This window comes from Thamnophis sirtalis, unplaced genomic scaffold, assembly GCF_051295495.1.
Source record: "Thamnophis sirtalis isolate CommonGarterSnake01/CBP01778 unplaced genomic scaffold, rThaSir2_p1.2 scaffold_10, whole genome shotgun sequence".
Classification (NCBI taxonomy): Eukaryota; Metazoa; Chordata; class Lepidosauria; order Squamata; family Natricidae; genus Thamnophis; species Thamnophis sirtalis.
The window spans coordinates 70,056,148-70,078,583 of NW_028261390.1; the positions used below are offsets into that span (position 1 = coordinate 70,056,148).

Below are 22,436 nucleotides of genomic sequence, written 5' to 3' on the forward strand. Positions count from 1 at the left end.
CTTTCTGATTTGGCAGAGTGAAGGTTGAAGGCATGACCGCCACTGTTTCATTCTCTGCTCTGGTCTGTATTACTGTGTGTCTCTCCGTCCCCCCACCCCCCATGAAGCCTCAAGAGCCCACTTCACGTAAAATTTGGCACGTCCTTTTGACCGCGCTTGCCTGGGAAAGCAATACGCGCACCATAATATGGAGGGCAGACATGAAATCTGAAAGTGTGAAAACTTTCTCCATAACGTTATTCTTTTGGGGGTTGAAAGAAGATTTATTTCGGCTTTTTTTTTAAAGAAACCATGACCGGCTCTTATCCTTAATCCAGATGTAAGTAAGGGCTGACCTTTTTATTAAAGTTTTCTGCAAAATGATTTCATGACTTCTGGCTCTGTGCATTTGGAAGGATTATTATTATACGCAGCAATTTTAGTAAGAACTGTCATCAAGTGCCAGATAAAATAACAACAGTTGTTTGCTTTTTTCCCCCCTGGGGGTCTAAATTAGCTTAAGTTAGGGTTACTATAGAGTAAGTTACAAACACCCCAGATGTCTGTAGAGATTCTCAGTCATCATGGTTGTCCCAAAGGTGTTTTTTTTTTTCAAGAGACAACTGGGATTTCTGTTTTTTTTTTTTTCCTTTGAAGAACTTTCGCTTCTCATTCCAAGAAGCTTCTTCAGCTCTGGCTGGATGGTGGGGAATGGAAGGATTGATCCTCCTTGCAGACAGCTGGTCCTTTGAATCCTTTTTAGAGAGTCAATGAGGCCACTTGGAGGTTTAGCTGTGCCCCAAAGTGCTTTCTCAAGAGGCAATGGGACTCACTTATTTTTCTTTAAAGACTTTTCGCTTCTCATTCCAAGAAGCTTCTTCAGCTCTGACTGGATGGCAAGAAATGGAAGGATTGATCCTCCTTGCAGACAGCTGGTCATTTGCATCCTTTTGAGAGAGTCAATGAGGCCACTTGGAGGTTTAGCTGTGCCCCAAAGGTGGTTTCTCAAGAGGGAACAGGACTCGCTTGTTTTTCTTTGAAGGGGTCTCGCTTCTCATTCCAAGAAGCTTCTTCAGCTCTGACTGGATGGTGGGGAATGGAAGGATTGATCCTCCTTGCAGACAGCTGGTCATTTGCATCCTTTTGGAGAGCTGTGGACGGTATATGCAGTAAAAAGCAGCGAACCGTCTGCAGAACTGTACATTGGGGGAAACAGAACAGCCACTTCACAAGCACATGGTGCACCATAGGAGAACAAGCCCATCAGGACAAGATTCAGCAATCCACCTGCATTTCAAAGACAAGTTCTGAAGACAGCAAAGTCCACATTTTGGACAGAGAGCCCTGGCAAAAAGTTTCTGTCTCACACACAGCAGCCTAACAAGTCTGTCCAGCAGGGAGATGAATAGTTGTCTGCCACATCTATTCATCTCCGTCCCCTGCCTTTTATCCCCAGAGTTTGGGTGGGGGCCTCACTAACAGCAGTGGCTGCTCCATCCCAAGGACCGGCCCATAGATTTCCACTGCTCTCCTCTCCTCTGCCACGTCTGTTCATCTCCGCCCCCTGCCTTTCATCCCCAGAGCTAGGGTGGGGCTTCGCTAGCAGAGGTGGCTCTTCCGTCTCAAGGACCAGCCCATAGATTTCCACTGCTCTCCTCTCCTCTGCCACATCTATTCATCTCCGCCCCCTGGCTTTGATCCCCAGAGCTACAGTGGGGCTTCGCTAGCAGTGGTGGCTCTTCCGTCCCAAGGACCGGCCCATAGATTTCCACTGCTCTCCTCTCCTCTGCCACATCTATTCATCTCTGCCCCCTGCCTTTGATCCCCAGAGCTAGGGTGGGGCTTCGCTAGCAGAGGTGGCTCTTCCGTCCCAAGGAGTGGCCCATAGATTTCCACTGCTCTCCTCTCCTCTGCCACATCTATTCATCTCCGCCCCCTGCCTTTGATCCCCAGAGCTAGGGTGGGGCTTTGCTAGCAGAGGTGGCTCTTCCGTCTCAAGGACCAGCTCATAGATTTCCACTGCTCTCCTCTCCTCTGCCTTCTGTGCATCCATGCATCAGGCACTGGGCCCAGCTGTTCCTCCTCTTCCTCATCACCCCCTCCAGACCTGGGGGATGTTGACTCTCCATCTGAAGGCTGACGGACGGCCCAGGTTCCTTCTCTGTCTCTCTCTGTCTCTCTCTGCCAGCTCCATTCCCTCTTCCTCCTCGGAGCTGATTCTGACTCCCACGCCTCCTTCCACACCTCCTCCCACGCCTCCTCCTCCTCCAATTCAGTTGCTGGAGGATCTGGAGGCCGACAGGTCTCCTGTGACTCCAGGAGACCATCATAAATATGAGTCAGTTGCCAAGCGTCTGAATTTTTGGATCAGAAGACCATGGGAATGCGGCAATGGTGGTAAATTGCGAAAAATGGTCATAAGTCCAATTTTTCGGTGACGTCGTAACTTTGCATGGTCACTAAGAGAATCATTGTAAGTCGAGGGCTGCAGTTTGCTTAGTGACCGTTCAAAGTTACGATGACCCCAGGACACTGCAGCCGTCATACCTGTGAGTCAGTTTTCAAGCATCGGAATGTAAGAGGTGTATGTGTTAAAAAAGCAATAGCAATAGCAGTTAGACTTATATACCGCTTCATGGGGCTTTCAGCCCTCTCTAAGCGGTTTACAGAGTCAGCATAATTGCCCCCAACAACAATCCGGGTCCTCATTTCACCCACCTCGGAAGGATGGAAGGCTGAGTCAACCTTGAGCCGGTGAGATTTGAACAGCCGAACTGCAGAACTGCAGTCAGCTGAAGTAGCCTGAAGTGCTGCATTTAACCACTGCACCACCTCGGCTCTTGGTCCCTGATTCAGTTTTTTTTCTCTGGGCCGTTGTAAACTCCGAACGGTCGCTAAACAAAGACTCTCCCGTATTTCAAAATGAAGAAGAACCTGGAGGCTTGGGAAGAATGAATTGCTGTGGTGCTCCTGTGTATCCCGCACGTTTTGATTAATGGAAAATCTTCCTAAAGCAGGCAGACAGCAAGGAATTGCAAATTGCAAATGGAAAAATGTTTCCTTGGAACCAAGCTTTCCCTAGAAAATTCACACGCTTGTAGAGACACCTGTACTTCATAAGCATTGCAACAGATTCCTTCCTGGAGAGTCAAAACAATATTTTTGGAGTTCTGAGTTTGGCAAGGGAAAGAGAGATTCCTGCTTGAGGGACAACTTCTTCCATTAGCAACGCAGCTCGGGCTCCAAGTTTATTTCAAAATATTCTACTCCTGCGAATCGTCTGGGCCAAATCCTTGCTTGCTGGAAAAGAAATGGTCTGTAGAAGAATAAATTACGACACGAAGCAACTGCAAATAATAATAATAATAATAATAATAATAATAATAATAATAATAATAATAATAATAATAATAATAATAAACTGGCTTTCCCTGATTTTTTTCGAGGCTGCATAAACAGAGGGATAGAATCAAGATCCCGTGAAGGGTTAATACCACTTTATAAGGCCTTGGTAAGGCCACACTTGGAATATTTGCATCCTGGTTTAGTCACCACGATGTAGAAAAGATGTGGATACTCTAGAAAGAGTGCAGAGAAGAGCAAGAAAGAGGATTAGGGGACTGGAGGCTAAAACATATGAAGAACGGTTGCAGGAACTGGGTAGGTCTAGTTTAATGAAAAGAAGGACCAAGGGAGACATGATAGCAGTCTTCCAATATCTCAGGGGTTGCCACAAAGGAGAGGGAGTCAAGCTATTCTCCAAAGCACCTGAGGGCAGGACAAGAAGCAATGGGTGGAAACTAATCAAGGAGAGAAGCAACTTAGAACTGAGGAGGAATTTCCTGACAGTTAGAACAATTAATCAGTAGAACAACTTGCCTTCAGAAGTTGTGAATGCTCCAACACTGGAAGTTTTTAAGAAGATGTTAGATAGCCATTTGTCTAAAGTGGTGTAGGGTTTCCTGCCTAAGCAGGGGGTTGGACTAGAAGACCTCCAAGGTCCCTTCCAACTCCATTATTCTATTCTATTCTGTAACGTATGTGGGACTCATTTGTGAGTGAATGATCATGAGATCTTGATAATTGTGGGATATGCATTTTCAGATTCTCAGAGGGTATCAAATTGAAGAAGGTTCTAGCGTCTAGCACTGTATTAATCATTTTCCTGTTAAAAAAAGGAAAAGAAATCAAAGCAGTCCTAAGCCTCTTAGAAGCAGCATTAAAATAGATTGATTTTTTTTTAGAAAAAAGAAAAACTAAGCAAGCTATCTAATAAATTTAAAACAGGAAAGCAAATCTATAGTTATTTCGAGTTAATCAAGCAATGGCTGTATGTAGCAGTACATAAAGCATATTTGTGGCCTGAAAATTTCCATAAGTCTGAAAATTATCCTGATTATTTATTTCCTAAGGTCTCTAATCAAAATTTTTCAGAAACCACAGAATTTTCAATTTCCACCTAAAAGGCATTCTATTGCCAGCTGACTGGATGAGCTGGGTAGAAGAGTATTTGAGTTTTAGAAATATGGCTGCATATCGTAATGCTTCTGATCCAATATGTTAGCTTCTGTGTGCTGTGTGTATATCATTTCCTTGGTATGTTCCAAAATTGTCAGTACAATTCTATGCTTGGAAAGTGAGAGCGAGGGGGAGAGAGAGAGAGAGAGAGAGAGAGAGAGAATAGAGAGAGAGGAGAGAGAGAGAGATAATAGAGACACAGAGAGAAAGAGAATGTTAGAGAGAAAGAGACAGAAAAGAGAGATAATAGATATACATATATACATAATAGAGAGAGAAAGAGACAGACACAGATATATATATATATATAATAGAGACAGACAGAGGGAGAAAGAGTGAGAGTGAGAAACAGAAAAAAAGAGAGAGAATGACAATGAGAGAGAGACAGAAAGAGAGACAGAGAAAGGGAGAGAGACAGAGTGAGATAGAGAAAGAGAAAAAGGGAGAAAGACAGACAGAAAAAGAGAGAGAAAGATAGACAAGAGAGAGACAGAAAGAGAGAGAGACAAAAAGAGAGATAATAGATAGACATACATATATACATAATAGAGAGAGACAGAGACAGACAGACACAGATATATATAATAGAGACAGACAGAGGGAGAAAGGGAGAGTGAGAAACAGAAAAAAGAGAGAAAAAGACGAGAGAGAAAGAGAGACAGAAAGAGACAGAGAAAGGGAGAGAGACAGAGTGAGATAGAGAAAGAGAAAAAGGGAGAAAGACAGAAAAAGAGAGAGAGAGATAGACAAGAGAGAGACAGAAAGAGAGAGAGAGAGAGAGACAGAAAAAAAGAGAGAAAGAGAGACAGAGAAGAGAGAGAGAGAGAACTGGGTTTGGACGGGTAAAAGAAATATAAAAAATCCTGGTTTTCTAGTTTGTGTTTAGTGTGTTAGTGACTTAGTGACTAAAACTAATCTAGAACTAAGGAGAAATTTCCTGACAGTGAAAACAATTAATCAGATGCTCCCAGAAGTTATGAATGCTCCATCATTGGAGACTTTTAAGCAGAAATTGGACAACCACTTGTCTGAAATGGTATAGGGTCTCCTGCTTGAGCAGAGGGTTGGACTAGAAGACCTCCAAGGCCCCTTCCAACTCTGTTATTGTGTTATTCTCTTACTTGGGAATCTGGGCGTAGTAGTAAGAACAGCTGCACAACATATACAATTCCTAGTAAAGAAAGGGTTTGTTTTCAACCAGAGATTGTTAGCTTTGTTTTGTTATGTTAGGAACTTGTATTCATAGACATAAGCCAATTATTTGTGCTCCCAGGAACGATGTGTATGACCCAAGGCCTGGAATGACAGGAGCTTGACACTTTTCTCAAATTTATGTCGCTGGATGTTTGAACAACGAGTTGTTATTGGCTTCATAGATTTGTCTGGTATTTAGACGGGAGGGAAATATTTCATTTCGGGAAAGAAATCTAAATCCAGAGAAGGACATTAGCCAGAATAGGAGCTTATATCATGTACAAGAAAGATTATAATTTGATCTTGGTTCCAGAGCCAAAGCAACGATAAACATCATTATCCAACCTGCAAACTTTTAGACAAAATGGAAAGAATATAGTTGGAGGCGGGGGGGGGGAGAACCACTCAAAGGCGGGGAGCCAAAAGATGCATTTTCTATTTTGCTATGACAGTGTGGGACGCGGTGCCTCTGTGGCTAAGAAGCTGAGCTTGTCGATCAGAAAGGTCGGCAGTTCAGCGGTTCGAATCCCTAGCGCCACATAATGGAGTGAGCTTCTTTGACTTGTCCCAGCTTCTGCCAACCTAGCAGTTCGAAAGCACATAAAAAATGCAAGTAGATAAATAGGAACCACTTTGGTGGGAAGGGAACAGCGTTCCGTGCGCCTTTGGCGTTGAGTCATGCCGGCCACATGACCACGGAGACGTCTTCGGACAGCGCTGGCTCTTCGGCTTTGAAACTGAAATGAGCACCTCCCCCTAGAGTCGGGAACGACTAGCACAGATGTGCGAGGGGAACCTTTATCTTTGTCTATAGGAATGTATGACTTTCCCCCCCTTCCTTTGAAGGAATGGTCATGCCATCAATTGTTTTTAAACAGTGTCTTCAAATAAAAAAGTGACTAGGATGTGCTACGTTTTAAAAAAGCATTGTGTAGGGCACGGGTGTCAAACTGGATTTCATCGAGGGCTGCATCAGGGTGGTCCATCAAATTCACGTCTATCAAAGTCCTTCAAGGGAGGATTTACAGTCACAGACCTTATCCGGCTTGGAGAGCTGCCAGGCCGATATCTGCAAACCCTGGCAAGGAGTCTCGGAGAGTCACGGACCAATTAAGCGAACTAATTGCCTCCACTCCCCTTTCGCTCCTCTTTTATTTCCTTTGGGAGGGGCCATTCATCATCCACCTGTGGCCTTACTCCCAAATCGACCCCTGTTCCTTAGCTGTTCCCTTCATCTGGCCACTCTGCACATGGGTACACTGGGAACAGGCTCCAGCTGTTCTTCTGCCTCACTGATGTCCGACTCCGAAGGCAGCTGATAACTGTCAGACGGCCCTTGCCCCCTCTCTGCCTCCAACACAGAGCCCTCCTCAGAGCCTTCCCCAGCCTCCAGGACTGGCCCATCTTCCTCCCCAACCTTTTCACTGTCTGAATCTGCTGCCAGCTCCGCTGGGGGGCTGCAACACTAGATTAATGCTTTCCAGGGATCAGTTCTATTGCTAGCTGCCATATGTGTTCATCTTATTTTATTTGCAATCTCTCTTGAAAGAAGAGCGTGTAGAGATGATGTTTGCCAACACTACAAGTTTAGTGTTGCGCGCCGTTTAGTTCCAAATAATTCATCATTTGAGTAGCGAGAGGAGGCTGGGGAAAAGCTTTGGTTGATTTATTTAAATAGTTAAATGTCTGCTGAAGTGAAACAAAACCTTAAAAGAGGTTTGCCAAAGACCTCGGATCTTCTTTGCTCAACATTTTACAGATTATATGTTTTTGTGCTCAGTTGCTAAATCATATCCAACTCTTTCTGACCCCTGTGGACCATAGCAAGCCAGCTCACCTGTCTTCCCCTTTCTCCTGGTGTTTGCCCAAATTTGACGAGACTACCTAACCATCTCATCCCTCGGCCCTCCTCTTCTCCTTCTGCCTTTCCATTTCCCCCAAACATTTGGTGGCCAAAGTACTTGAGCTTCAGGTTCAAGATCTGTCCTTCCAAAGGACACGCAGGGTTGATTTCTCGTAGGACCTACTGATTGGATCTCCTTGCTGTTCAAGGGACTTTCCAAGAGTCTTCTCCAGCATCACAGTTCAAAGGCATCAATTCTTCGGCACTCAGCTGTCCTTATGCTCTAACTCTCACAGCCAGATGTTACTAAGAAGGACTGTGTTTGTAGACTGGAGATAGATGATGATGTTTCCCTCCCCTTCTGTTGAGAGAGGGCTGTTCAGTTTTGACCTAGATGGCTCCTCCGACTCTTCTTTCAAACCGGCCGTCCTCTCTGTCCAAAATGTGATTGGATTTGGATTTATTACATTTATATGCCGCCCTTTTCCCCGAAGGGGACTCAGGGCGGCTCACAATTCAGTCAGGGAAGGGGGTACAGACAGGGGATAAAAAGACGAACATAACAATACACAATTAAAACACACAACAACCATACAAATTCGAGGAGGGGGGCAAAAGCTCTTTAGCCCCAGGCCTGTCGGAACAGCCAGGTTTTAAGGGCTTTGCGGAAGGCCTGGAGGGTGGTGAGGGTTCGAATCTCCACGGGGAGATCGTTCCAGAGGGTCGGAGCAGCCACAGAGAAGGCTCTCCTCCGGGTAGTCGCCAGTCGGCATTGGCCGGCGGATGGAATTCGGAGGAGGCCTAATCTGTGGGATCTGATCGGTCTATTGGAGGTAATTGGCAGCAGGCGGTCTCTCAAGTACCCAGGTCCAATACCATGAAGGGCTTTATACGTGACGACTAGCGCCTTGAAGCGTATCCGAAGACCAATAGGCAGCCAGTGCAGCTCGCGGAGGATAGGTGTTACATGGGTGAACCGAGGTGCACCCACGATCGCTCGCTTTGCTGTCTTCAAAATTTGTCTTTGAAATGCAGATGGACTGCTGAATCTCGTCCTGACGGGCTTGTTCTCCTATGTTGTGCCACGTATCTACGAAGTGGTTGTTTTGTTTCCCCAATGTACAGATCTGCTCGCCGCATTGTACTGCATGTACCGTCAGCATTACTAACAGATTATTATAGGACTAGATATAAGTTTCCAAGAGTGGCCTTCTCGAACTGGAGGCACCCCTGAGATTGATGGGGTCACGTTGTTTGGACTGGAGGGCAAGATTTACAACATAGAACTCCTTCTTAATCCAGATTTGGCAGTTGGATAACTATAGGACCTCAGCGGCAAGTGAGGTCACCTATCAGCTTTGGCTGATAAACCTTGACATACGTTTCCCCAGTGCTCCTCCTACGGGTAATCTTAGGTGTAAATTGTTGTGGTGAACTTAAATGTAAGTGACCCAGAATGCAACACGTCTTCTAGAAAAGTCTTCATCACCCCGTACCAAAACAGCTGCGTTATGAACATCAATGCTTGCTTGGGGGGGTGGGGGGGAGGGGCATTTTACAAACGAGGCGTGAGGTAAACTATAACGGCTTTATTAACAAGGAACAGCAACAACGAAGTTCAGAACACGGACATCGCGCAGCCCGCCTGGAAGCTATTTATATTTGACAGCTGTCAGGCGGCGGGCCAATTGGTGGCTAGTGATTTTCCCGCCAGCTGGCAGGCGCGCCTGGGCCAATCAGGAGCCTGCGGCTCTGGCCCCGCCTGCCGGCTGCGTCGGAAACACACAACAGAGCAGATTTTGAAGGATAGCACGTAACATTGAGAGCCGTGATGGAGAACCTATCACATGCGTGCCACAGGTGGCACGAGGAGCCGTCTCTGCGGGCACGCCAGCTGTTGCCCAGCTCCACCGTGCATGCGTGCGTGGCTCCCACTGGCCAGCTGATTTTCAGGTCTCTGCTACGTACGCAGAGGAGGTTGCGCGTGAATGCATGGGGGGGGGTGTGAAATGGCAGTTTCGGGAGGCTTCAAGGAGGCCTGCTAGGCCCAAAATGAGGGGCACAGGAGATGCGGTGCCCCCCCCAATGGCCCATTTGTATGAAAGCTTCCTGGTTTTCACCCCTAGTTGAAAGTTCAAAATCTTTCCCCCACACCCACAAGTCCACCCCATGGTCCAATCTTCCCCTGCCATGCTGGCAGTTCCACCCATCCAGTTCCAGCCAGGTGCAGAGGTGCAAAGACAAAGGATGACCTTGGCTCTCTAGAAAGAACATTGTTATGGCTACCTATCATCTAACTCCGTACAATCCCACCCTCCCTTTTTCCCACAATAGAAAATGCATGGTAGAATCGTAGAACGTGTGGCAGGCCAAAGACCCAAAAGAAAAGATGGCCGCAGGCCTGGCGCCTAGTTCTTTTCATTAAACTAGACTTCCCCAATCCCAATCTTCACATGACAGTTGCAACGGAGAGTCGAACACGATATGAATCGACTGATTTGTATCATGAAACTTTGTTGATTCCCGGTCATTGTTGAGCTACGCTGTCCCAGGGCCGTTGTCTTGTTCGGCCAGAGGTGGGCGTTGTGTAGATTGTCCCAGGTTGGACCCATGCCTTCTATTCATCAGGACAGATTGGAAGTCCCAAGTTCTCAAGAGCTTTGTAGATACCGATCTGGTCTCGCGCAATTGTGTTCGCCAGCTTTTTGTAAAGCTTTTCTTTCTTGGTCCCGAATCAACGGCTTTGAGGCTTGGAGGTGTGGTGCGCTTGGAGGAAACCATTCCTTGCCCATGTGTGTGTGACTGATGATAATGTTGCCACTCTCCTTTCTTGGGACAGGTTGTTGAATTCCATCTTGCCCGGATCGGTCACCAAGATCAACAGAACGCCCACTCCCGCTGCAGGACTGGTGAGTATCTGTAAGTGAGATCCTCCAGTTGTCGTTTTGCTTCTGTTGTGTTTTTTTTCCCCAGAAATGTCTTCTAAAAAGGCAACATGACCACATCTGTTAAATGTGGGCAGCCCTGTTGGGAAAATATCCAACTAGTGTTGTCACTCAATTTTGACATAGATGTCGTCTTTGGCCTGTCTTTCAAACTAGAGCTCCTCTCTGTCCAAAATTTGGACTTTGCTTTCTTCAAGAGAGGGACCTGTGTCTTTTAAATGCAGATGGACTTCTGAATCTCGTCCTGATGGGCTTGTTCTCCTGTGTTGTGCCGAGGTGGTGCAGTGGGTAGGGTGCAGTACTGCAGGGCACTTCAGCTGACTGTTATCTGCAGTTCAGCGGTTCAAATCTCACCGGCTCAAGGTTGACTCAGCCTTCCATCCTTCCGAGGTGGGTGAAATGAGGACCCAGACTGTGGGGGCGATATGCTGACTCTGTAAACCGCTTAGAGAGGGCTGAAAGCCCTATGAAGCGGTATATAAGTCTAACTGCTATTGCTATTGCTATAAATGCAGCACTGCAGGCTACTTCAGCTGACTACAGTTCTGCAGTTCAGCTGATCAAATCCCACCAGGCTCAGGGTTGACTCAGCCTTCCATCCTTCCGAGGTGGGTAAAATGAGGACCCGGATTGTTGTTGGGGCCAATATGCTGACTCTGTAAACCGCTTAGAGAGGGCTGAAAGCCCTATGAAGCGGTATATAAGTCTAACTGCTATTGCTATGTGTTTATGAAGTGGCTGTTTTGTTTCCCCCAATGTACAGAGCTGCACATGTATCACTGCTTTGTACTGCATATCCCACATTGCTCAGTTTGTGTCTAGAGAGCCGAGGTGGCGCAGTGGTTAGGGTGCAGTACTGCAGGCCACTTCAGCTGACTGCTATCTGCAGTTCGGCGGTTCAAATCTCACCGGCTCAAGGTTGACTCAGCCTTCCATCCTTCCAAGGTGGGTGAAATGAGGACCCAGACTGTGGAGGCGATATGCTGACTCTGTAAACTGCTTAGAGAGGGCTGAAAGCCCTATGAAGCGGTATATAAGTCTAGTTGCTATTGCTATTGCTATTCATCCTTGGGATGGGCAAGCTTGTGCCTTACAGTGTGTTCTTGGGTTTGAAGTATGCACATCATTGGCTTTTATTAGCATTAAAGTTAAGCTTAAAATTGACAAAGAAGGTGAAGAAGGAAGAAAAATAAACTTGGAGTGGAGACCAAATTTGAACTCACTCAAAAAATGGTTCCATTCGAGAAAGATCTGAATTGAAATCCCAACTCTGGGGCAAAAGCAGCTACTTTTACCAAAACTTTGAAGTCCCTTCGTGATGGCAGAAATAGAAGGATTTATTTATCTTTGACATGATGTTTTTGTTTTTTGTTTAATTCCCCACTTTGAAATAGTCTTGGAGAGAAGGAATTTCTTGTTTATTTGGGACTTAATCGGTTTCTTTGACGGGTGGGTTGAGAGACGCTTATGGCATGACTTCAGTTCCTTACACTACTCCGGTGGGAATTGAGACATTCACAGCCCAGGGTGTAGGAGGTAGTAGGAATAATAGTAGGAAATAGCAGAGGCAAAACTGAAAGGCTTGAACTGCACGGCCCTTGGCTCTTGTCTCACTTGGGCTCTGGATTTACGTCCCCAGTTGGTGGCTAAAAGGTTGGTTTGTGCCTTTGAAATGATGCCTAGGAAGAAAGAACAGCCGTGGGAGAGTCTGCTCCCAGTTCTCACTACGGTCGTGGCCTGCCAGTGGCCAGCAGCAGATTCGGACAGTGAGAAGGTTGAGGAGGAACATGGGCCAGTCCTGGAGCCTGGGGAAGGCTCGGATGAGGGCTCTGTGTCGGAGGCAGAGAGGGGGCCAGGGCCGTATGCCAGTTATCGGCTTCCTTCGGAGTCAGACATCAGTGAGGCAGAAGAACAGCTGGAGCCTATTCCCAGTGTGTGCATGTGCAGAACTGCCAGATGAAGGGAAGAGCTAAAGAACAGGGGCCGACTTGGGAGTAAGGCCACAGGTGGATGGTGAATGGCCCCTCCCAGAGGAAATAAAAGAGGAGCGAAAGGGGAGTGGAGTTTACAGGAGGCAATTTGTTCGCTTAATTGTCTTGTGACTCTCCGAGACTCCTGGCCAAGTTTTGCAGAGATCGGCCTGGCAGCTCTCCAAGCCAGATGAGGTCTGTGACCGTAAATCCTCCCTTGAAAGACTTTACTAGATGTGAATGAGCAGAATTCACAGTCAATGAATAAAAGAGGTTTTTGTTGAGACAAGAGGAAAAATTGTGACGGAAATACCTAACAGCTACTCGTCCTTTGGTTGTTATGCTGCATTTGGGGTGTCCTTGATGCTTTCTGATGTTGCAACGGTCTTAAGTGTGAAAAAACAATCTTAAATCCATTTTTGGGGATTTATTACTGCAAACGACTTATTTGAACTAAGTTATAGTACGGCCACTAAACTGTTGTAAGTCGAGAACTATTTGCCTATTGCTTGGTGTATGAATCGGAGATCTTGGGCCGTGTTATGTGTTGTGATGCGATGTTTGTGTGTATGTGTGTGTATCCAAGATTACATCAGGCAATGAATGGGTTAAATCTCCTTTCCAAGTGGAATGTTACAGGGAAAAAGATGGAAAGTCGCATTTTATAGCGGATTACAATTACGGAACTGGCTGGGGTTTTTTTTGCTGGAGAATTTGCATGGGTTGGAGGCGTTGGCCCTTAATCAGGATTTTCATTTTTGTTTTGGAAATGCCAGCCTAAGGCAGAATTACTCGAGGCATATTTGGGACAGCCATTGTTCTGCTAATGAACAACAATTTCTTTCAGCTTTTGCATTCGTACCACACACACACACAGACAGACACACAAAAAGACTTTCCCCCATTTTTTTTAACATTTGCTTTAGAGTTCCTTCCATTATTAGCAGCGTTCAAACCTCGTTTCAATTCTGCAAAATTCTACGGCGCATTGGAAATATCCAGTGCTTCGTCATTAATCCTCATTTTGGCAAGGAAGGACGTTTTGCTGATTTTCGACACTTAACAATAGATGGGCTGGCAATCTTCGCACTGTTTTAAGCTGTGGTTGGTATAACTCAGTGGTGGGTTTCAAAAATTGTTCGAACCTACTCTGTGGGTGTGGCCTCCTTTGTGGGAGTGGCTTGCCGCCCATGTGACCGGATGGGAGTGGCTTGCCGCCCATGTGACCGGATCTGAAGATGCCGACGACACTTGTCAGAACCACCTTAAATGACCTCACACACAGCACTGGCATGCATAAGAATAGGATGTAAACTTGTTTTTTTAAAAGGCATCTTTGGTTTGCGTTAAAACAACTTCAACACACGCAATGTTCTGATTGCACCACAAACGCAGTAGTCATCCTTACCTTTCACAGAGGCACTGAGTTTTGTAAACATGAGCATGATAGCGTAGAATAATCATATCCAAGGACCAGTGGGACCAGAAGGACCTCTTCTGTAGGTGTGGCCTGCTTTCCAGGTCCACTGGCAACGGACTCACAGTTATGACGGTTGCAGTGTCCTGGGGGGGACACGCGAGCCCCCTTTTGCGACCTACTGAAAAGCAAAGTCAAAGGAGGAAATCAGATTCCCTTAACCGCGGGTGTTGTCAACTTATAAACCGCAGCGATTCGCTTCACAGCGGCGGCGGGAAAGGTTGCAAAATGAATTTTCTCGCTTGATAGATTTCTCACAGAGCCACAGAAATGTTGGGCTCAATTCTGTTCATAAGTCAAGGACCACCTAAAAGAGTTTTGTTTTGTGTCTGCTGATTTCCTGCTCAAAACTTTCTGCAATTCAACAGATTCATTTTTTTTCCATCCTGTCCCCAAAACCCCGTTTTTTTCATCAATTTTTTTTTTAAAAAAATGGCTATTAAGGAACAAAGAAACTGCAAGCAGGGTCTTTTTCCCCCGTTCAGTCTCATTCTTTTTTTAAAAAAAAAATGATTAAAATAACAATCTACTCGGTTGAAAATAACACGGTATTTTAAAAAAACAAAACCCCGTTATTTCCCCCCCCTCTCCTTCCTCCTCTTCTTTGTTATCTCGGAAGACTTAAAACCAGCTGCTAAAGTCAGCAGATGTTTTTGTGTCTCGCCCACAGACAAATTTAAGGAAATGGCATTTGAAGGGAGGAAAAGAAATTCAGCCTTGTTTGGGGAAATCGGCAGGTTTATGGGGCAGAAGATAAACCTTGTGCTTTAGCCTCTTCTAGAGAACTGGAAATATTCCGCTTGGGTTGATGGAGAATAGCACGTTTCTAACCGGCAATTCTAGCGTGTACGACCGGAAAATCTACCATATTTTTCAGAGTATAAGACGCACTTTCCCCCAACCCCTAAAAGAGGGTGAAAAATTGGGCAGCGGTGGGTGGGCGGGGCCAAATGCTCACGGGAACTACCGGTTCTCCCGAACCGGCTGAATCCCACTCCTGTCAGTAAACTGATTAAGGGAATCTAGCTTCGCTACCGACTTCTCTTATCTGAAAGTCGCAAAAGGGGCTCACGTGACCTTGGGACTCGGCAACGGTCATAAGTACGAACCAGTGGCCAAGCAACTGAATTTTGTCTCCTGCAAACTCCACTCCCCTTCCGCTCCTCTTTTATTTCCTCTGGGAGGGGCCATTCACCGTCCACCTGTGGCCTTACTCCCAAGTTGACCCTTGTTCTTTAGCTGTTCCCTTCGTCTGGCAGCTCTGCGCATGCGCACACTGGGAACAGGCTCCAGCTGTTCTTCTGCCTCACTGATGTCTGACTCCGAAGGCAGCTGATAACTGTCGGATGGCCCTGGCCTCCTCTCTGCCTCCGACACAGAGCCCTCCTCAGAGCCTTCCCCAGACTCCAGGACTGGCCCATCTTCCTCCCCAACCTCCTCATTGTCCGAATCTGTTAACAGCTGTGCAGGCCACTGGCGGGCCACAACCAGTTCTAGGTTGCTTCTCTCCTTGCTAAGTTGCCATCCATTGCTTTTTGCTCTGCCTTCAGATGTTCAGATTTTATTTTCAGTCCGAAGAACCGAGGACAAAAAACGCACCCTTACAAAAATATTCTGTTGTATCCGTCCTCATTGTTGTGGTTATCCTAAGTCAACCCAACAAGAACCAGAGCCACCGTTGTGAAATATCTTGATTGATTAATGTTCAAAATATACATTACGATTGCACGACAAAAAGCGTATCGATACGGCTTCTCTTTGTGAAAGCACATCTGCTTTAGAAAGATAAAAAAGACACGGCCGCATTTATTATCGCCCCGTTCTTCTTTTATAATTGTCCAAATTCATCTCTGCGTGGTGCCACGCTGTTTCCCCAATAATAATAATATCTTATCTTTTCAGGTACATTAGTACAAAGGCCGAGATCGGCCCTGTTTCTGAATAGATTGCAATAGGCAAAGGTTCCCAGCTCTCTATTGTCAATAGCCAATTCTATCCTCTCCATTCTGTTTCTGAAACGAAGAAGGCTTGGGATTTAGAATAGAATAGAATAACAGAATTCGAAGGGGCCTTGGAGGTCTTCTAGTCCAACCCCCTGCTTAGGCAGGAATCCCTACACCACAACATCTTCTTAAAGACTTCCAGTGTTGGAGCGTTTACAACTTCTGGAGGCAAGTTGCTCCACTGGTTAATTGTTCTAACTGTCAGGAAATTTCTCCTTAGTTCTAAGTTGTTTCTCTCCTTGATTAGTTTCCACCCATTGCTTCTTGTTCTACCTTCAGGTGCTTTGGTGGTTTGCACCAATTCGGGCGAACAGGTAGCGATTTGGCGGCCTGGGTCGCTGGTCACCGCCATATTGTTTTTCAGTTCTGCGCATGGGCAGAACAATTTCTATAGTGTTGTGCATGCACACACAGCGCACCCATGTGTGAACTGTCAGTAATGCTGGCCGGAACCAACTCCTGGTGACGTGCGATTTAGATTAGCTAGAAAGCAGCATTTTCTGATTTGGAGCTAATCTAAATCGCTTGGCAGAGCAGATTCTGTCCCCTTCGCTGTTCGCTTAACTTTGCAGGCCTGCTTCGTAGCAGGCTCCGCTCACCTGTCCGGACGTCATCACGTCCGTCTTTGACACTCTGCGCATGCACAGAAGGTCCTGCTCCTGGGCGGAGGTGGCGTGCAGACGCTTTTATTGCTCCCGAATCGGTAGCAAAAGTAAGTTGATTTCACCCCTGCTACAAATAGAAATAGAATGACTGTGGCAGAAGAAAGCAACGATGAACCAATAGTAATTGGGTGCCATACCAAAACAACTGGAACACCACTTAAATCGCGATGGGTGGGTGCTTATTATTTTATTATTTATTATTTTCTTTTGTTATCTTTTATTGTATTATGTTTTTATATTTGTTTAAGCCACCTTATATTCGTGTAAGCGGCATTAGCCATTTTCTAAAATAAATATAAATGAATAAATGTACAGACACCGCTGGCATTTACAAATTCGCCATCAGTCAGTGGCAAAAAGGCAGCCTTACTCGGAACAGCTTGCTGTATTTTTCGAAGTATAAGACGCTCTGAAGTATAAGACGCTCCGAAGTATAAGATGCTCCAAAGTATAAGATGCATCTAGCTTTTGGAGAGGAAAACAAGGGGGGGGGGAATCTGCTTCTGCCTCCCAGCAATTTGCCTCCTTGCAACAAACAGCAAACAGTACAGACGATATACACTCTTTGTAGTGTTACATTTCCGACTATACTTGTACAGATGCTGTTAAAATTGATGTGGCTTTGTGGAAGTATAGTTGTTCTCTGCTATTTAAAAGAAGAGACAATAGCACTGGGCCTCTTCAGAATCAAGCATTTATTTTAAAAAGCTTCCTCATTTTGTTAAGTTGTCTAGAACAATAATAAAGAAGTCTTTAAAAAATAAGTCTCATAATTTGAACATTATATAGGCAATTATTGTTACTGTCTTACCTCCTTGCTGCAAACAGCCTGATTAGCTCAAGAAAAAAAAATCTACCTCTGCCTCCAAGCAATTTGTCTCCTGCAAACAGCAAGTTTCAGTTTCAGTTTCAGCCTGGGCCTCCCAATGATCAGCTGTTTCAAGCTGCAGGTAATGCCATAGCCTATTGCAGCCTCCGCAAGCCCCATTTTCCCCCTTTGCTGCAAGGAGATAAATTGCTGGGAGGCAGAGGCCAAAGGGTGGGGGATGGTGGGTGGGTGGGGCTACATTCAGTGTATAAGACTCACCCAAATTTTCACCCTCTTTTAAGGGATAAAAGGTGCGTCTTATACTCCCAAAAATACGGTACATCCTGCAACCATACCCTTCATATGATTAAACAACTACATTTGCCTGTCTCGGGAAAGGACTCAGTAGGGTGAACAGAAACCCCAAATGCTATTTTCTTTTTCTTTTTTTAAAATATCCAGGCGACTATGCAACCCGCCGCAACAATATTTAGTTCCGCAAATTGCCAGGGGCTTAAATTATTAGGCGGAATTCAATCTGAAGCATTTGTTTAGATAAACAAGGCTCCGTAGCTCAGCAATCTGGACAGAAAAGAAAGCTCTCCGTGACAAGCCATAAACATTTGAAGGATAAACAACTCACGGTGATTTATCCCAATCGTTTTGGCACTTGAGCGCACAGGAAGAGCTCGGTGAAGAAAAACATCTGATTGGGAACTGTAGTTATTACCAAAAATAATAACTGAAAATGCTGTGCAGTGTTCAGCCTGCATTTGTTCTTAAACTACTACTGATTAAAAGGATTATTGGGTCAGCTCCTTCTCGGGATAGTCCGAGGATTAGTAGATAGTAATAGCAATAGCACCTAGACTTATATATCGCTTTACAGTGCTTTTGCGGCCCTGTCTAATCGGCTTACAGAGTCAGCCTCTGGCCCCCAACAATCTGGGTCCTCATTTTACCCACCTCGGAAGGACGGTAGGCTGAGTCAACCTTGAGCAGGTCAGGATTGAACTACTGGCAGTGGGCAGAGTCAGCCTGCAATACTGCATTTTAACTACTGGGAAGGAAGGAAGGAAGGAAGGAAGGAAGGAAGGAAGGAAGGAAGGAAGGAAGGAAGGAAGGAAGGAATAGCAATAGCACTTAGACTTATATACCGTTTCACAGAGCTTTATAGCCCTCTCTAAGCGGTTTACAGAGTCAGCATATTGCCCCCAACAATCTGGGTCCTCATTTTACCCACCTCGGAAGGACGGAAGGCTGAGTCAACCTTGAGCAGGTCAGCATTGAACTACTGGCAGTGGGCAGAGTCAGCCTGCAATACTGCATTCTAACTACTGGGAAGGAAGGAAGGAAGGAAGGAAGGAAGGAAGGAAGGAAGGAAGGAAGGAAGGAAGGAAGGAAGGAAGGAATAGCAATAGCACTTAGACTTATATACCGCTTCACAGAGATTTATAGCCCTCTCTAAGCGGTTTACATAATCAGCCTCTTGCCCCCAACAATCTGGGTCCTCATTTTACCCACCTCGGAAGGACGGAAGGCTGAGTTAACCTTGAGCAGGTCAGGATTGAACTACTGGCAGTGGGCAGAATCAGCCTGCAATACTGCATTCTAACTACTGGGAAGGAGGGAAGGAAGGAAGGAAGGAAGGAAGGAAGGAAGGAAGGAAGGAAGGAAGGAAGGAAGGAAGGAAGGAAGGAAGGAATAGCAATAGCAATAGCAATTAGACTTATATACCGCTTCACAGTGCTTTTACAGCCCTCTCTAAGTGGTTTACAGAGTCAACTTATGGCCCCCAACAATCTGGGTCCTCATTTTACCCACCTCGGAAGGACGGAAAGCTGAGTCAACCTTGAGCCTGGTGGGATTTGAACTGCTAAATTGCAGTCAGCTGGCAGTCAGCAGAAGTAGCCTGCAGTGCTGCTCTCTAACCACTGCGCCACCGTGCATGTAGTCTTCGACTTTCGGCCTACAATCGAGGCCAACATGTACATTGCTAAGCGAGACATTGGCTAAGGGAGCTGTCCCCTTATTTTAACAACCTTTCTTGCCACCGTTGGTAAGGGAGTCTGGCTTCCCTGTTGACTTTGCTTGTCAGAAAAGGTCGTAACAGGGGATCAGAGGAAACTCCTCCCCCCTGGGGATACGGCAGCGGTCATAAATATGAGTCAGTTCCTGAGGGTCTGAATTTTGAACACGAGGATGCTGCAATGGTCATAAGTGGGAACAATGGCCGTCAGTGGCTTTTTTCCGGCGATGTTGTAACGTTGACCAGTCACTAAGTGAAGTGTCGTAAGTCAAGGACTGCCTGTACATTTGCTGCCGCTATTAACCACTATTTGATTGGACTGCAAAGGTGTGGTTCTTGGTTTGTGAATAAGGGCTAAATCCAGAGGCCATCCTTTTTTGCTCATTTTAATTTAATCACAGTCTCTGGTTTTGCATGGAGAGATTCCTGACCTGATTCTTCTGTTTAGTTGAGTTTCCAAGATAAAATCTGTATGGATCCGGAATGTTTTTCCTCGAAAAAGATTAAAACAAAAAACAAAAATAATAGCCAAAACGCGCAATGCCTGAGCCACGGGGGGAAAGCTTGGGTAAACAAAGCTGTTGAGTAAAAATACTTGAAAAGATCTGGATCGGGGAATAAATCACCAATTCATCTATATTTTTTATACATGAGGCTGGAGTTTTAGGCTTGTTGTTTTTAAAGGGACATAGAAAGATTTATTCCTTACAGTGCAGGCTTTAAAATAGCTGTTAGATTAAAGGCTTAGCAGAAAATTGGGACATATTTTGGAAAGAATGCCATGGGAGAAGATTAGGTCGCTGTTTCATTGTGGGAAAATATACTATTGAGAATACAGGAAGTCCCACCCCTTTTCATACATATATACATAGATATGGATTAGTCTATGTTGTTATTAACAACATAGGTGGCGCAGTGGTTAAATGCAGCACTGCAGGCTACTTCAGCTGATTGCAGTTCGGCTGTTCAAATCTCACCGGCTCAGGGTTGACTCAGCCTTCCATCCTTCCGAGGTGGGTAAAATGAGGACCCGGATTGTTGTTGGGGGCGATATGCTGGCTCTGTAAAACGCTTAGAGAGGGCCAAAAGCCCTATGAAGCGGTATATAAGTCTAACTGCTATTAAGAGGTAGGTAGGTAGGTAGGTAGGTAGGTAGGTTAGAAACATGATAGATGATAGATAGATTGATAGATTGATAGATTGATAGATTGATAGATTGATAGATTGATAGATGATAGATAGATAGATAAATGGATAGATGATAGATGATAGATAGATAGATAGATAGATAGATAGATAGATAGATAGATAGATAGATAGATAGATGATAGACAGACAGACAGACAGACAGATAGACATAGATAAATGGATGGATGGATGATAGACAGACAGACAGACAGATGATATAGATGACAGATAGATAGATAGATAGATAGATGACAGACAGACAGACAGATGATAGACAGACAGACAGATAGATAGATTATAGATGATATAGATGTTAGAGACACATGACAGACAGACAGACATAGACAGACAGACAGATAGATAGATAGATAGATATAGATGATAGATAGATATAGATGATAGATAGATAGATAGATAGATGATAGATAGATAGATAGATAGATAGATAGATAGATAGATAGATAGAAGATACATAGATGATAGATAGATGGACAGACAGACATAGATAAATGGATGGATGGATGATAGAGACAGACAGATGATATAGATGACAGATAGATAGATACATAGATAGAGGAAAGATAGATAGATGACAGACAGACAGACAGATGATAGACAGAAAGACAGATAGATAGATAGATTATAGATGATATAGATGTTAGAGACACATGACAGACAGACAGACATAGACAGACAGACAGACAGACAGACAGATAGATAGATAGATAGATAGATAGATAGATAGATAGATAGATATAGATGATAGATAGATATAGATGATAGATAGATATAGATGATAGATAGATAGATAGATAGATAGATAGATAGATAGATAGATAGATAGATAGATAGATAGATAGATAGATAGAAGATACATAGATGATAGATAGATGGACAGACAGACAGACATAGATAAATGGATGGATGGATGATAGACAGACAGACAGATGATATAGATGATAGATAGATAGATGATACATAGATAGATAGATGAAAGATAGATAGATGACAGACATATAGATGATAGACAGACAGATAGATTATAGATGATATAGATGATAGACATGACAGATAGACAGACAGATAGATTGATAGATGATAAATAGATGATACCCTGTTTCCCCCAAAATAAGCCCTCCCTGAAAATAAGCAACACAGCAGCAGCCATGAGTTGACCACGCTCGCCGCCTCCTGCACCTCAAAAATAGGTGTGTGTCTGTGTGTCTGTGTGTCTGTGTGTGACCCTGAAGTTGACATAAGGATTTTGCTTACCGCCTTTGTTTTCCATCACGGCAGGGCAATCTCGAGGCCGCGAATCCCAACCATTTATTAGCCCACAGTTATCCCCACCAACGCAACGGGTCTTTGCGTATGGGTCGAGAAAGCGAGCTAGGCCTTCAGAGTTTATTGAAATGTGTCCTTTGGCACGCGAGAAGTGGATGTTTAATTTTTAAAAAGAGGAAAGGCATTTGTTGATCTTCCATCGAGGAGGCCGTGAACTTCAGAAGGCACGAAGGCTCACAGCAGCCTCCAGCTCTTTCGTTGTTTGCTTTGGGGAATAGCAACCGAAGGGGCAGCCTCCCCCCACCCCACCCCTCGTGGCTGCCGCCGGCCCCTTCTTCTCCATCGGCAACCTCGCTGGGCTTTTCAGCTCGCGGGAGAACCCGTTGACCGTCTCTTTGCCCGGTGGTCATTGGGCCATGACTGTCTCTGTCCACAGATTAGGCCTCCTCCGAATTCCATCCGCCGGCCAGTGTCGACTGGCGACTACTCGGAGGAGAGCCTTATGCTGGCCGCTGGGAAGGACCGGTGGTTAC

At 45.2% G+C, this 22,436-nt stretch overlaps 1 protein-coding gene across 1 annotated transcript in view; it reads left to right on the forward strand.

Moving 5' to 3' along the window:
• The window catches only part of LIMCH1 (LIM and calponin homology domains 1), a 167,867-nt gene that overhangs the window by 59,556 nt on the left and 85,875 nt on the right, over positions 1 to 22,436 (forward strand). The window contains exon 3 of the mRNA XM_087724842.1: positions 10,374 to 10,443. Coding sequence (XP_087580968.1) covers positions 10,374 to 10,443 — 70 coding nt within the window. The remainder of the gene's footprint in view (positions 1 to 10,373; positions 10,444 to 22,436) is intronic.